This window comes from Oncorhynchus masou, chromosome 31 (assembly GCF_036934945.1).
Source record: "Oncorhynchus masou masou isolate Uvic2021 chromosome 31, UVic_Omas_1.1, whole genome shotgun sequence".
NCBI lineage: Eukaryota > Metazoa > Chordata > Actinopteri > Salmoniformes > Salmonidae > Oncorhynchus > Oncorhynchus masou.
Window position 1 is genome coordinate 36,604,523 of NC_088242.1, and position 15,601 is coordinate 36,620,123.

Genomic DNA, 15,601 nt, shown 5'->3' on the forward strand with positions numbered 1-15,601 from the left:
TGTGCTACATTGACTCAGATCACAGTCGGTGGCTGAGATATACTGTCGGTGGGGTAGGAGGTGGAAGGGGTGTGTATGTAGGAGAGGAGATTTGAAGTCGTGTCTCCTACTGTCTATCATGAATGTATAGATATTTTAATACTGTAAGCATCTCGGCTGCGGGTGAATCTCCTTCCATAATTTTGCGCCGATTTGCTTCACTCTGCTACACTCACTATCCTCCTCCTCCAGTGGTTGGCATGCTAGCTACAAGTGTAATTTGATTAGGGTTTTGTGTCCTGGTCAATCAGCCATACAGGGATGGAACTCATAAATTACTTAGCTACTTTGCAGCCCATGTAAAAGTTACCCTTCGTTGTGGTCACTCTCCAGGGTGTTTTTCTTTTGTCTCCACTATCCGCGCTCTACCCTTTTGGTTACAGTGGATGTGAGATTATTTATGGCATGCACGCCCATCGCAAACATGATGGGATTAGTATTGGCCTTGTGGTCTTGTCCAATGCACTTGTACATGTAGCTTGTCATTTCTATACTGAAACAGGATTCACAAATCCTCACACATTGTTTACATTTTGCTGAGATGTTTTCTACATTGGAAATGATACACTTTTAGAAATAGGAAAAGCACTCACACATCTTCGAACTTGTGTGTGGGAATATATTTGATTGAAACTGGCAAGATCAGTGTGTGGGATTTTCTTTTTCATTAGACATTGAGGCTAACCATGTTGAAAGATACCAGACTTGACTTCTACACCTACTGTACATGCCACCATGAAATTGATCATTGCAAGCCTTACCCTTGTAACGAAGGTAGGCCTTAAGGATGACATGCTCAGCAGAGAGAAATTTTTAGCAAATATCACTTTCAGTAGGGGTGCAGAAATGAATATGTTAAGGTTTATTTGATTTAATGTCAAAATACCTGTTGCTTGAAACAAAGTTGCAATTTGAACTTCATGTAAATGGGGTCCTGTGTGGCTCAGTCGGTAGAGCATGGCGCTTGCAACGCCAAGCGTCGTGGGTTCGATTCCCACTGGGGCCACCCATATGCAGTAGTGGCCCCAGCCGACTTGTAAGTCGCTTTGGACAAAAGCGTCTGCTAAATGGGATATATTATTATTTATTATATTATATTTATATTTAAATGCATCATCCTGGTGTAATTCATATGCAGTTCAACATTATAACCACAAGGTGTCAGCGTTAGCAATTGTTTTGCTACATGTAAACAAACCACTGGCTTGGTCTCGTAACGTGAGGTCAATAATACTACAGTATGTTTCCTAATTGAAACTAAGTGGACAATACACCCGGGTAAAATACAGTTGCTTTTTGGAGGAACCAGACGAAGAGCTAGGAGAGACAGATTGGTGAGGGGGGAGAGAGGTGATAGTGTGAATTACTGCTGCTAGCTAACTTTGATGTAAACAATGTGGCCATCGCACGTTGGACTCGTATGCTAGCCACATTTAGTTGAGTTATATTGTTGGCTGTCATGAGGTAAATTAATCTAGCTGCTAACAAGGTAAACTGATCTTTCTCTACCTTCACAGAGCCAGCGTGATGTAGTTATTGCTAGCCAAATGTAACACCACCAGAACAAATGGATACTTAACGGGAAATAAACATTGCCCGATGATTTTTTGTTTGATCTGGTGGCAACAATTCAATGTGTATATATAATTAATTTGTTGGTTGGATCAATTAATACGAATTTAACAATTTGTGCTAGCTTAGTAACGTTAGCCAAGTACTAGTAATTTCCTAGTTCGCAATTATGGCGCGCTGCAGCGCCAGATGTTTACACCTAGATCACAACTACTGTGTCAGTGCGCAAAATGACACACATCAGTGGCAACCCGTCATTCAGGGCTGTTTTGAGCCCCCGCCTGTTGAGCTTTTTTGTGTGCGCCTGTTTTGTACGTTATTTTGGCATTAGTACGAGCCACATATCAGTTTGCAAACCATGTAAATATATATAATAGAGTTAATAAAGTCGCATACAAACATGTCTTTTTTTTGCTTCCTTGAGTAAGGCAGCTCCAAAAAGCAGGTGTTTCAGCCTAGCTCCGTGCATTATGTGGTGGTGGGGCAGCCAGCGGAACGTATGTAGCGTAGGGATTGGTAATGTTCTCTAATTGCGCCATGATTGGCTCACTGTTCTGTCACTCATGGGGACACTACATCGCAGCAAAATCTACAGGGAGACCTCGAAAATTCATGCCCCTTGGGTGCTGCCATTGAGTTACATTAGAAGTGCCCATCCATGAAGGCTCAAGGTCATTGGTCACAGATAAAATTACATCAAATCACGTTATATCTACCGTAGTTTGATTGGACTGATCATGACAACATCATACTTACATACAGCCATATCAGCAAAAACATTTTTAAAGGCAGTAAATTAGGCTGAATGAACTGTTTTGCTGCCAGACAAGGTTCCGTTGACAGCCAGGTGTAGCAGTGGTAAGTTGTTGGGACTGCTGGTGGGACACTGCAGTTGGGACAGCTTTATGTAGGCCCTAACAGTTTGTGGGTACTGTTTGTCACCGTTATAGTGCAGTTCATGTATTTTTTAGTGTTGTGGATTTGCCTGCATGCATAAACATTTTTTTTTTGGGGGGGGGGTTGCCCCACCAGGATCTACATGCCAAATTCACAACTGCACAGCATCATCTAGATAGGTGTGCAACAAAAGTTCATCATTCACCTTCTGCTACCATTTTTATCAAGCAGTCTACGCATGTAGTTTAATGCATACGTTCAATAAATCCTACATATGCACCACACAGAACGCACTGCAACTGCAACGCTGCAAGGCAAACACAGCGTTTTTTTTTTGTGTACTTCTGGTGTAATGACACTGTCGGTGTGATCAAGGCGTTATTGCATTTTGGTAAACCAGAAGTACATTCATTTCCAATTGAACACTGCATTTGCTTTGCAGCGTTGCAGAAGCGGTTGCAGAAGCAGTTGCAATGCGTTCTGCATACGTTGGATTTATTGAACGTACGCGTCAAACCGTATGCGTAGACGGCTTGATAGAAAATGGTAGCAGAAGGTGAATGTTGAACTTTTGCAAACATACAGATGATGCTGCGTACCATTTTGCGCAATGACGCTGTAGGTGTGATTGAGGCCTTACTGGGGAACCTATTGGTTGTGCGTTTTGGTCTTATTGGTCTGTATCCAAATTAGACTTCAGTAACTACACTGTGAGCCTGTTACAAGACATAAATTAATACGGATTTGAAAAATATCGACATTGTTAGATCAGATGTGTTAAATGTGCCCATTCCACATCTATTGGCTACAAAAACAAAGCTTTGTGGTCTTCATTTAAGCACAAGGTTAGCAGTGTGGCTAAGGTTAGGTATTAAATTAGATTTTAAGAAGAAAAATTGTAGAAATGGGCAGGGTTTAGCCATAATTATGACTTGGTGGCTGTGTTAACTACATAACACACTGCACAAATACCTGAGCTATAAGTAGCACACAATGTCAGAAAACTAGGGTAAACCATGCTGACAAAATAGTAATGTGACGTGATCCATTTAATGCAAAAGTGTCAATTTACTGAATCAATTTATTCCAACATTCAAAATCGCTAATCTTGAGTCCTTCCACAATAACAGATAAATATTTATTCAGTTCAGTGCTCATCCCACCTGCAGTAAATGCAAACTACAGTACAAAAGTACACGAGAGACCTCTAGGGGATGGAAAAAAACAGTGCACCATTTTTTTTTTTTTTTAAAGCTGGACTCTCCTCTGTACATTTGGTCAAGGGCAGAAGTACAGTCTTGCTTTTGTTGTCAAATCGACATTTGATTTGAACCCCCCCCAAAAAATATGCAAGCTCGTCGAGAGAAATTACTGATCTTGGAAACAGGAGACTTAAGCATTCCTCAAATTTCAAGTTCAAAGAAATGAACATGCAACATATTATTTTTTGAACAAATAAGTCCAGTTTTTATTATTATGGTTGTTAATGCAGCAGTGGCTCTTCCATCTGAACATTGATAAATAAAACACTGACAAAAAATGTTTTTGTTAAGGTTTCCTCAAGACACTGTGAAAGAAATAACCAAATTATCATTCCACACATTTTATATTTTCCTTGACCAATGTCCATACTCAATAGAATGTTTTTCCTCTTTAAAAAAAGTAATCCAACAAGAACCTGAAGGGTGGCAGCGTTCTCCCCTGTCCATGCCCCTCAGGAGTAACTTGATGTTTTGCTGCCGACATCGTCCTCCTGCGTTCCCATACTCTGAAACATACAATGTGATACAAACCATTAGCAATCATTTTAATACTAACTGAAAGACCAGGGGTTTCATATAAATAAATGAAAATACCAACAAATACTCAACCAACTAAACTGTGAAAATACTCCTCTTGGAAAACCACTAGGAGCCTAAGGAATTTAATTGTTGCTTCCTACCTTCTGAACAAACTGCGGGTTTACTGTGATTTCTTGATCCATGGACTTTAGTTTCTCATCCAGCTCTATACACTTCAGCATCTGTGAAGGACACAAAACAAGGCATTTACTTCACTAAAACAGTCCCAAATGATATTCAAATAATTGTTGTCACTTCATTGCACCCCAAAAGGTAATTTCCATATAAGGATAGATAATCAAATACTGCCATTCTCTTACCTCTTGGTCAATTTTGTGAAGCATTGCGGGGTTGTTGTATTTCTCCGGGTTGTCATGGAAACAGACCATGCCATCCTTTTGGTTGATACTGGCATATATCTCACCATCTTCAATCTGTAAGGAACAGAAAGGTCATTAATGGACGAATCAATGTTAGATCTAGTCTTCTTTGAAGTGAACGCCATTTTCTTTGATACATTCAAAATTGAGTGTTCTCAAGAGTACTGAGATAAAGCGTGTCTATCCTCCTGCGGTCACGTTGGCTTACCATGTGCAAGACATACTTCTCCGCCTCCTGGGGCCCTGACAGCTGCACTCGACTCGCCATGTCTTGCAAGGACAGCGTCAGGAAAGTCTGCAAAGAAAGAAGGGTGGTCGTGATACATTGCCTTTCTGACCCTTTGCTTTAAATACTTTGTTTACACCCTGGTAACAGGGTGAAGATAGGGACGAAGAAGTTAGATCTGAGGTGAAGGACGGGAGGTAAGTGCAGATGGAGATATATTAAGAATGAGAATGGTGTAACCAAGATGTAACCGAGATGAGCGAGGACTATTGATAGACATATTAGGAGGTATATGTGAGGCGAGGGGTCGTATTTGAGGTGAAGAAGACATGATCTCTAGGGGAAGGAAGCATACCTTTGTTAGCCTCTGGATGTTCTTCTTGTAGAGGGAGGACAGGCACTGCTTGACCAGCCCTGTGTTGTTGTCGCGTGTGAAGGTCTCACTGTGTTTATTCACCTGGGAGCGCAGTTCTGCTGGGTTGTTGGTGGCGTACACCTGAGCAAGCTCATGGTACGCATTGCTGAGAGGCTGCAGAAACAAAAAGCAGTAAAATATATGGCATATGTATAGTATGTAGTACAACAGACAATTCAAAATATAATGGCATATTTAAGCCTTAAAGATCTGATATATGGCCCTTTTTGGATCTTCATTCTCACCTTTATGAACCTGCCAACTATCTGTGACGTGTACTTGGGGAGCTGCTGCACTTTGCCGTGGAGAATCAGGGAGACCAGGATGTACTTCTTATAGGCCTCCAACATGATGTGACTGACAGCCATGGCTGGAGTGGTTATTGCCTGGTGGAGAAGAGATCACCAGAATATCACAGAAGGGAACAGGAGATGTAAACAAAATACTGCATTGTTGGGAAAGAGTTTGCAAGTAAACATTTCACTGTACTGATTACACCCGTTGTATCCTGTTCATGTGACAAAAAAAACAACTCTGATTTGATATGTCATTGCCATTACAGATTAAATGTCAACTCAGTGTGTAGTGTACTTGACTACTGTATGCATCAAAATAGTAATTTCAAGGTAATTACAATGAGCAAAGGTTTTTCCTAGTAGTTTGCTAAATCAATTCACTTTTGATAACAGGAACACTAGGTCACATCTAAAACAGCTTTAGCACACACATTTTAGGTTCTCAAATAAGCCAGTACCTGTTCATAAAAATACAGTGCTCTTTCAAAGTTCTTCAGACCCGTGTAGATCATGCCTCCGTAATAGTAGTAACATAGAAAGTGCTTTGCGTCGTAGGCGCCATTTTCCTTACAGATGTCCATCATGTCAAGCTCAAGAAATGGGAGGACAGGCTTGAAGCACTTTGCTAACAAGCACAGCTGTGGATGTACACACATAAATTGTTGAGGGGTCATTCATTCGAAGTCTCGCAGCCAAGCGTCAATACATTCCAATAATCATATAAAGTCAAAGATCCTGTTGATACGAATCAGTTTACTCACCTGACACAGGTCTGCATGAACTGAGGTAAGTTGGTTTGTGTTGATTTGCATTTTGTCTATTGCCTGTTTTAGAATGCCGACACCCCTCAATGGCTGTGAAAGAAAGAGATGCATTAAAACCATACGTAACAGAGATAAGAATGCGTCGTAAGCGCACTCCACACAGCTAGCTTGAAATGTCGCCAATAATGCCATCAAAAGCGCTCCTTTTCAGTGGCACAACTGGATAGTACGACGTTGTCAATCAGGGCGATCACCTGATTTGGCAAGGCAGATGGCCCCAGGTTTGAGGTGTGGTATGGTTAGTTTGCCCTGAGTTGTCGTCAGAGAGGAAGAAAGCTAATCCTGCTAAGCTAGCACATTGGGCTGGGCGATATGGCCAAAATATATCACTATATTTCAATTTTTTGGACGGTATGGCGGTATTTTATGTTTCTGAATAATCCAAGTTTTAAATATATGTTTAATGATATATGATTTATTAGTCACATGCACAGGGTTGCAGATGTACTTGCAGGGTACAGTTCAATTCTAAATTGGGGGTTTTCGGCCTTTCTCCATTCTGATGGTTTTGTACTCAACCAAACTCAGACAAAACTGACAGTGAAGTAGTCCAATGTGCAGAACCTTTCATTTAATTTAGCACTATATTAAAATATCATTGACAGTATTGTAAAAACCCATACTGGTATGTGGATTCACGATATATCGCCCAGCCCTAGTTTCACATATCCTTCTTTGAAAAACACCTGCATTACACTGAGATCATGTAGAATGAACCAATATTAATGATGTGGAATCGATAGTTATATATCACAATATTATTTTGGACGATATGATAGTGCCCTCCACTAATATTGGCACCATTTGATAAATATTAGCAAAACGGGCCGTGAAAAAAAACAACTATTGTTTATCCTCTTGGTCTTTCATTCAAAATAATCACAAAAATCAAACCTTCAATTAAAGTAAAATAATTTGCAAGAAAAAATACATTCTTATCATGAAACAAATATTTTTCTCAAATATATGTGCGCACCTCCTCAATTCAATACTTTGTGCAACCTCCCTTTGCCAAGAAAACAACTCAGTCTACTCCTATAATGCGTAATGAGGTTGGCGCACACATGGAAAGGGATCTGAGACCATTCCTCCATACAGAATCTCTCCAGATTCCGAGGTCCTTTTCAAATCATCCCACAGGTTTTCTATTGGGTTTAGGTCAGGGGCCTGGGATGGCAAAACCTTGATTCTGTAGTCAGTGAAACATTTTTGTGTTGATTTTGAGGTGTGCTTTGGATCATTGTCCTGCTGGAAGATCCAACCACGGCCCAGTTTAAGCTTCCTAGCAGAGGCAGTCTGGTATTGATATAATAGAGTCCATGATACCATGTATCCTAACAAGTTGTCCAGGGCATTTGGAAGAAAAACAGCCCCACAACATCAAAGATCCACTAATGTGGCAGGGCTTGAAAACTATTACAGACTACAAAGGGAAACCCAGATGCGAGCTGCCCAGTGACGCGACCCTACCAGACGAGCTATCTGCCTTTAATGCTAGCTTCGAGGTAAGCAACACTGAAGCATGCATGAGAGCACCAGCTGTTCCGGACGACTGTGTGATAACGCTCACGGTAGCCAATGTGAACAAAACCTTTAAACAAGTCAACATTCACAAAGTCGCTGGGCCAGACGGATTACCAGGACATGTACTCATAGCATGCGCAGACCAACTATCAAGTGTCTTCACTGACATTTTCAACCTCTCCCTGACCGAGTCTGTAATACGTACATGTTTCAAGTAGACCACCATAGTCTCTGTGCCCAAGGAAGCGAAGGTAACCTGCCTAAATGATTACCGCCTCGTGGCACTCACGTAGCCATGAAGTGCTTTGAAAGGTTGGTCATGGCTCACATCAACAGCATCCCCCCGGACAACCTAGACCCACTCCAATTCACATACCGCCCCAACAGATCCAAAGATGATGCAATCGCTATTGCACTCTACACTGCCCTTTCCCACCTGGACAAAAGGAACACCTATGTGAGAATGCTGTTCAATTGACTACAGCTCAGCGTTCAACAACATAGTGTTCACGAAGCTCATCACTAAGCTAAGGACTCTGGGACGAAACACCTCCCTCTGAAACCCGATCTTGGACTTCCTGACGGGCCGCCCCCAGGTGGTAAAAGTAGGCAACAATACGTCTGCCACGCTGATCCTTAACACTGGGGCCCCTCAGGGTTGTGTACTTAGTCCCCTCCTGTATTCCCTGTTCACCCACGACTGCGTGGCCAAACACGACTCCAACACCATCATTAAGTTTGCTGACGACACAACAGTGGCAGGCCTGATCACCGACAACAATGAGACGGCCTATAGGGAGGAGGTCAGAGAACTGGCAGTGTGTTGCCAGGACAATAACCTCTCCCTCAATGTGAGCAAGACAAAGGAGCTGATAGTGGACTACAGGAAAAGGCGGGCCGAATAGGCCCCCATTAACTTATTGGTGACAGGGGGGGCAGTATTGATTAGCTTGGATGAATAAGGTGGCCAGAGTAAACTGCCTGCTACTCTGTCCCAGATGCTAAAATATGCATATTATTAGTAGTATTGGATAGAAAACACTCTGAAGTTTCTAAAACTGTTTGAATGATGTCTGTGAGTATAACAGAACTCATATGGCAGGCGAAAACCTGAGACAAATCCAACCAGGAAGTGGAAAATCTGAAGTTTGTAGTTTTTCAACTCTTTGCCATTCCAATATATAGTGTAAATGGGGTCATATTGCACTTCCTAAGGCTTCCACTAGATGTCAACAGTCTTTAGAACTTAGTTTGGGGCTTCTACTGTGAAGTGGAGGGGAATGAGCGAGGTGTCTGGCAGAGTGCCACAGGCTCTGACGCACAGTCACGGGAGTTAGCTCTCGTGCCATTGCTTTTCTACAGACATAGGAATTCTCCGGTTGGAACATTATTGAAGACTTATGTTAAAAACATTCTAAAGATTGATTCTATACTTAGTTTGACAAGTTTCTACGGGCTGTAACTGAACTTTTCGTCTGACGTTCGGCTGGACCTTGAACGCGCGTTTGGATTTGTTTACCAAACGCCCTAATAAAAGAAGCTATTTGGACATAAATGAACCTTATCGAACAAATCAAACATTTATTGTGGAACTGGGATTCCTGGGAGTGCATTCTGAGGTAAGTGAATATTTATAATGCTATTTCTGACTAATGTTGACTACACAATAAGGCGGATATCGTTTTGGCTGCTTTGTTGTCTGAATGCTGTCCTTAGATTATTGCATTGTTTTCTTTTTATTTCTTTTTAAAAATCTGACAGCGGTTGTATTAAGGAGAAGTATATCTCTAATTCCATGTATAACACTTGTATTTTCATCAACATTTATGATGAGTATTTCTGTAAATTGATGTGGCTCTCTGCAAAATCACTGCATGTTTTAGAGCTACTGAACATAACAAGCCAATGTAAAATGAGATTTTTTTATATAAATATGCACTTTATCAAACAAAACATACATGTATTGTGTAACAAAGTCCTATGAGTGTCATCTGATGAAGATCAAAGGTTAGTGATTCATTTGATCTATTTGTGCTTTTTGTGACTCCTCTCTTTGGCTGGAAAAATGGCTGTGTTTTTCTGTGAGTTGGTGGTGACCTAACATAATCGTTTGTGGTGCTTTCGCTGGAAAGCCTTTTTGAAATCAGACACTGTGGCTGGATTAACGAGAATTCTATCTTTAAAATGGTGTAAAATACTTGTATGCTTGAGGAATTTTAATTATGAGATTGTTGTTTTGAATTTGGCGCCCTGCACTTTCACTGGCTGTTGGCGAGGTGGGACGCTCACATCCCACATATCCCAGAGAGGTTAACATCAACAGGGGCTGTAGTGGAGCAGGTTGAGAGTATCAAATTCCTTGGTGTCCACATCACCAACGAACTATCATGGTCCAAACATACCAAGACAGTCGGGAAGAGGGCACAACAAAACCTGTTCCCCCTCAGGAGACTGAAAAGATTTGGCATGGGCCCCTAGATCCTCAAAAGGTTCTACAGCTGCACCATCGAGAGCATCCTGACCGGTTGCATCACCGCCTGGTATGGCAACTGCTCGGCATCTGACCGTAAGGCGCTACAGAGGGTAGTGCGAACACCTCAGTATATTACTGGGACCAAGCTTCCTGCCACCCAGGACCTATATAATAGGCAGTGTCAGAGGAAGGCCCATAAAATTGTCAGAGACTCCAGTCACCTAAGTTACAGACTGTTTTCTCTGCTACTGCATGACAAGCGGTACCGGAGTGCCAAGTCTAGGACCAAAAGGCTCCTCAACAGCTTCTACCCCGAAAACATTAGACTGCTGAACAATTCATAAAAAATCGCCACCAGACAATTTACATTGACACCACCCCTCATGTACACGGCTGCTACTCGCTGTTTGCTTGTTACCTATGCATAGTCACTTCGCCCCCACCAACATGAACAGATTACCTCAACTAGCCTGTACCCCTTCATACTGACTTGGTACCGGTGCCCCCTGTTTATAGCCTCGTTATTCTTAGTGTTACTTTTTATTTTAGACTACTTGGTAAATACCTTCTTGAACTGCACTGTTGGTTAAGGGCTTGTAAATAAGCATTTCACGGTAAAGTCTACACTTGTTGTATTCGGCTCATGTGGCAAATAAAGTTTGATTTGACACTTCACAGTGGGGATGAGGTACTTTTCTGCATGGCTATCTTTCTGTCTACGCCAAACCCACTTCTGGTGTTTGTTTCCAAAAAGCTTTATTTAGGTCTCATCTGACCATAGAACCCGGTCCTATTTAAAGTTCCAGTAACGTTTGGCAAACTGTAGGCGCTTGAGTTTGTTGTTTGATGACAGCAAAGGCTTTTTTCTGACAACCCTCCCAATCAACTTTTGGTTATGTAGGTGGCATCTGATTGTAGTTTTGGAGACGTTCTAACCCCAAGACCCAACTAACGTCTGAAATTCTCCAGTTGTGATCCTTGGAGATTTTTTGGCCACTCGAACCATCACCCTCACTGTGCATGGGGTCAATACAGACACACGTCCTCTTCCAGGCCGATTGTTAACATCTCCAGTTGCTTTAAACTTGTTAATTATTGCCCTGATAGTGGAAATGGGCATTTTCAACAGTTGAGCTATTTTCTTATAGTCTTTTCCTGATTCGTGCAGCTCAACAACCTTTTGTCGCACATCATTTCTGTATTCCTGGGTGTTACCCATAGTGATGGATGACTATGGGAACATGGCCTGTGTGTCACCTCATATTTATACCAAGTGAACCAGGAAGTCATGGCTTACTACTTAAGTGTTCCTAATCACTCAGGTGAACTTAAGAACGTAAAATATGAATGGGAATATACTTCAGTTAGATTTTACTCATAAGAATTTCTAGGGGTGCCAATAAATGTGGCAAACATGTTTCGGAGAAAAATATTAATCTCACTTTTTTTTCTTCAATCATTTTACCTAAAGGTTCCATGTTTGTAATTATTTTGAATGAAATACCAAGAGGATAAACAGCAAAGAAATGTTTTCCACAGCAGTTTTGCTCATATTTAACAAGGGTGCCACAAAATTAGCAGAGGGCACTGTATATTGCACTTTGACTCAAAGTATCGATTTGTAAAAATTAAAAAACCGGTTTGGTAGTGTGCACTAGGTCGGCTGCACCTATGCCAAAACTCCGGTATTTTTCATCCTATGGCATGTTCGCCATCTTTTTAAATAGTGAGCAACATGTTTTTAGTACTGTTATTTCCATGACTGATCAAAACAAACTATCATACGCAGTCATGCCTCTCTGCAGCAGAATATAGTGAGCAATATGTTTGGAACATCAAATCAGAATATATATTGCATTGTCACCTAAGTATTGTGATAATATCGTATAGTGATGTCCATGGAAATTCCCAGCCCTAATCAATATGCATTCTCATGGGTTGGCTTTTTGTTTTTGAAATTATGTAGAATAGTAATACCATAATCTGGGTCTGATCTTGTAAAAACACAAGTAATTGCTTTAAATAGAGCATGTAAATGTGTTGATAGACAAGTAAGCTCATGCATTAGCTCTTCTGGTTTAAATGTTTTGCCCCCGTTTGGCAAGTCTTACCTGTTTCCGTTCTACAAGGGCATTTGTCAACTGATGGCAGAGGCCGGCAACTGTGAAGAGAAATAATAAAAGTAGTAAGTAGGTTTAACAGGTTAAATCAAGCTAAATTAATTTTGCCCTGAACATTTGACCTTGAACATTCTCCACATTCCTTAGGATTTGACTCTAACAATTGCAAGATGTTAACACCTCATGGAGTAAACCATTCCTCTGAAACTCAGTTGAATCCAAGGCTTCTAAAAACCAAAAGTTATTTCAGTTAAGACTTACAAGTGTCTGTTGCATATCGGATGTGCTCCCCATTGCAGGTACTGATGAAGAGCTGGACTTGGGAAAAGAGCGTCTCAAAGTCAGGGATGTTTGGCATGGAAAATTTCACAAACCTGTATGATGGGAAAGTGAAAACCGGTAGTGAGCACACAAGGAAAACATTTTGACACAGAGATTGTAATCTGTGTAAGACAGTTTCAACAGGCACATAATTTAATTTGAACACCCTGGGTGGAAACCTTGATCTGTGTGATATACTTTTGAGTCATGAGCCCTGAATGCACAGGTACACTAAGCAGAAAATGACTCGAAGTCATAGCCTAGAGATCAGTGATTTACTTATACTCATTTATCAGTGATTAAAGGACTGCAGAGGAGAGCAGGCTACTCACAGCACAGCCAGGACGCCCAGGGAGTGCTCCTGGATGTCCAAGGCCCCCAGTACAGTGTCCAGGTGGGACAGGTTCTTGGCCAACAGCTCCCCGCTCTTGTTGATCAGTTCACACAGCTGTGTCATCTGACCTGAGATGCAACATTTAAGACAATTGGTAAACAAACAATGCAGCCCTTGATATTAGAGCTGGTTGAAGAGAAGTACAGGTCCAAATCAGATAACAGTTCATGTGTTATGCTGTTGAGTATACAACCTACATTTTATTTTTATTTTACCTTTATTTAACTAGGCAAGTCAGTTAAGAACAAATTCTTATGTTTAATGACGGCCTAGGAACAGTGGGTTAACTGCCTGTTCAGGGGTAGAACGACAGATTTGTACCTTGTCAGCTCAGGGATTTGAACTTGCAACCTTCTGGTTACTAGTCCAACACTAACCACTTGGCTACCCTGCTGCCCCAGTTTAAATAGTTTAATTTACACAAGTGTTTCTCCCATTTTTAAATGAGACCACCCAAACCCAAACATTAATGTCCAGACCCAGTTCACATCTATCTAACCCAGAGATGACAGCATGTCAGTCATAACTAAATATGTCATTATGTTGCTCCAATTTAATGCTTATTTCTAACGATATTGTAATGCAGGCTATAAAAACTCTGTACCAAAAACTAACCAGAATGTCAACTTAATACACCTGCATATGCAAATAATAATTAAGTAATAAAACATTTTTCAAATATTGGGTGCCACGAAGAACATTGAGCATGTTTTTAGAATGAAACGCGGTCCAGCTGCATTGCTCATATTCTTTGCAGTTACTGTAAAATATATCGGCCGGTCAAGTGTCCTGTCAAGGCCTGCACTGGTTACATGAGCTATGAAAGTAAGGCACATTGCGTTACAGATGGGACTGTCGACCAATAACAGTTGACAATGGCGCTCTGCAACCAATCGCGCCTACTTAGGGCGGAACTACCGGTAAGCATTCCACTGAAATATTTTTCTCGAACAAAAACAAAGTTAGATTTTAAAACACGTATTCATTTACTATGTTGTTATTTGTACGCTTTAGTGTCCAGGGGTAAAAACACATCTTTCTGAACTACTTTTTTGAGGTCTCATTCCCCAAAACAATAAATTTAGGGCTGTGTTTACATGATAAAGCAAAAAGGAGGATCTAGCTATCCAGTTTGGCTAGCTAGCTATGCTATCAGCACAGCAAAGCATTGCTTAGCATTGGCTAATAGTTCCAGCTCGTCTGAGAACTAAAACATGTTTATTGTCCATACCTTGAGCGGAGAGCTGCCGCACATTGTTCACGAACTGCTCCAAGGCTGAAGCCATTATTATATATGTCCAAAGTGATAGCAATTCAGACTGTTTTTCATTCAGATGTCAGAAACAACTCCGTCCGGACTGAGACAGGGGGCCACACAGCCGCCACTGAGAGAAAAGTATCGCGAGACCTTAGTAAGAACAGACGGGAACCAACGAGATTTACAGTTGGAACTTTAGGCTCTTAAAGGGACAGGTATAGAGTTTTGCTAAATATTCATTTCAGAAACCTTGTTATTGCTGTTGCTACCATTTATTTGCCACTTTTCTCTAAACGTAATCCCCCTGAAAACATCTTGTGATTGTTGTTCTTTGCTATCAATATTTGTTATAATTGGAATTTGGCTCCCTTATTATAAAAGGTGGCTCACTTTTTCCCTCACAGCCAAGTAAACACAGGAAGGGCAGTGCAGATGCTACCGGGTTGCAGGCAAAGATATTATAAAGTTGGAGATTTCCCACACAACTACAGCCCTGGAGGGCCAGAGTGCAGTACTGTTTTTCATAGTTTCCTTCTAATTGGACTGATTCAGATCTGGATGGGGACACCTGTAACACAAGGGGAATTGGATAGTTCTGCACCTACATTTTAAAAATGTGCGTGCAAGATCCCCGCTCAACAATGCGACATAATAAGAATAGGAGAAAGTTAAACGTCAATAAATAATACATGGATTATAATGTACAGACTTGTATCTTTTTCCAGGTGTGATTTGGCAAACAAAAGTATTGGGGGCCCCTACAAGGGGACACTCAACACCTCCCTGAAGCTTACCAGTGAACCAGAGGCCACCCCTGCTTCCTACCCAGTACCACAGACAGTTATCAAACCATACAGTAGGCCAGCACACTCCACTCTCCTACCTGTAGCTGCCTGATACTGCTGCTCAGGATGTCTTCATTGTTCTGGTGCCTCATTGGATCGGTGTCTTGCGATTGACTACAGCTGCTTAGTCTTGCTTGCCAGACTCATGGTTGGCACTAATAGACTCATGGTTGGCC

At 41.4% G+C, this 15,601-nt stretch overlaps 1 protein-coding gene across 1 annotated transcript; it reads right to left on the minus strand.

Annotated features, from left to right (window-relative positions):
* Window positions 1-3,948: 3,948 nt before the first annotated feature.
* On the minus strand, window positions 3,949-14,723 carry LOC135523893 (COP9 signalosome complex subunit 3-like). The gene is made up of 12 exons (XM_064950898.1): window positions 14,554-14,723; window positions 13,261-13,390; window positions 12,869-12,981; window positions 12,599-12,648; window positions 6,428-6,520; window positions 6,125-6,304; window positions 5,616-5,756; window positions 5,311-5,484; window positions 4,938-5,024; window positions 4,670-4,783; window positions 4,451-4,531; window positions 3,949-4,276 (listed from the first exon to the last, which is right to left on the minus strand). The coding sequence occupies exons 1-12, from the start codon at window positions 14,606-14,608 to the stop codon at window positions 4,223-4,225; spliced, it is 1,272 nt and encodes a 423-aa protein (XP_064806970.1). The 5' UTR covers window positions 14,609-14,723; the 3' UTR covers window positions 3,949-4,222.
* Between the last annotated feature and the right edge of the window lie 878 nt (window positions 14,724-15,601).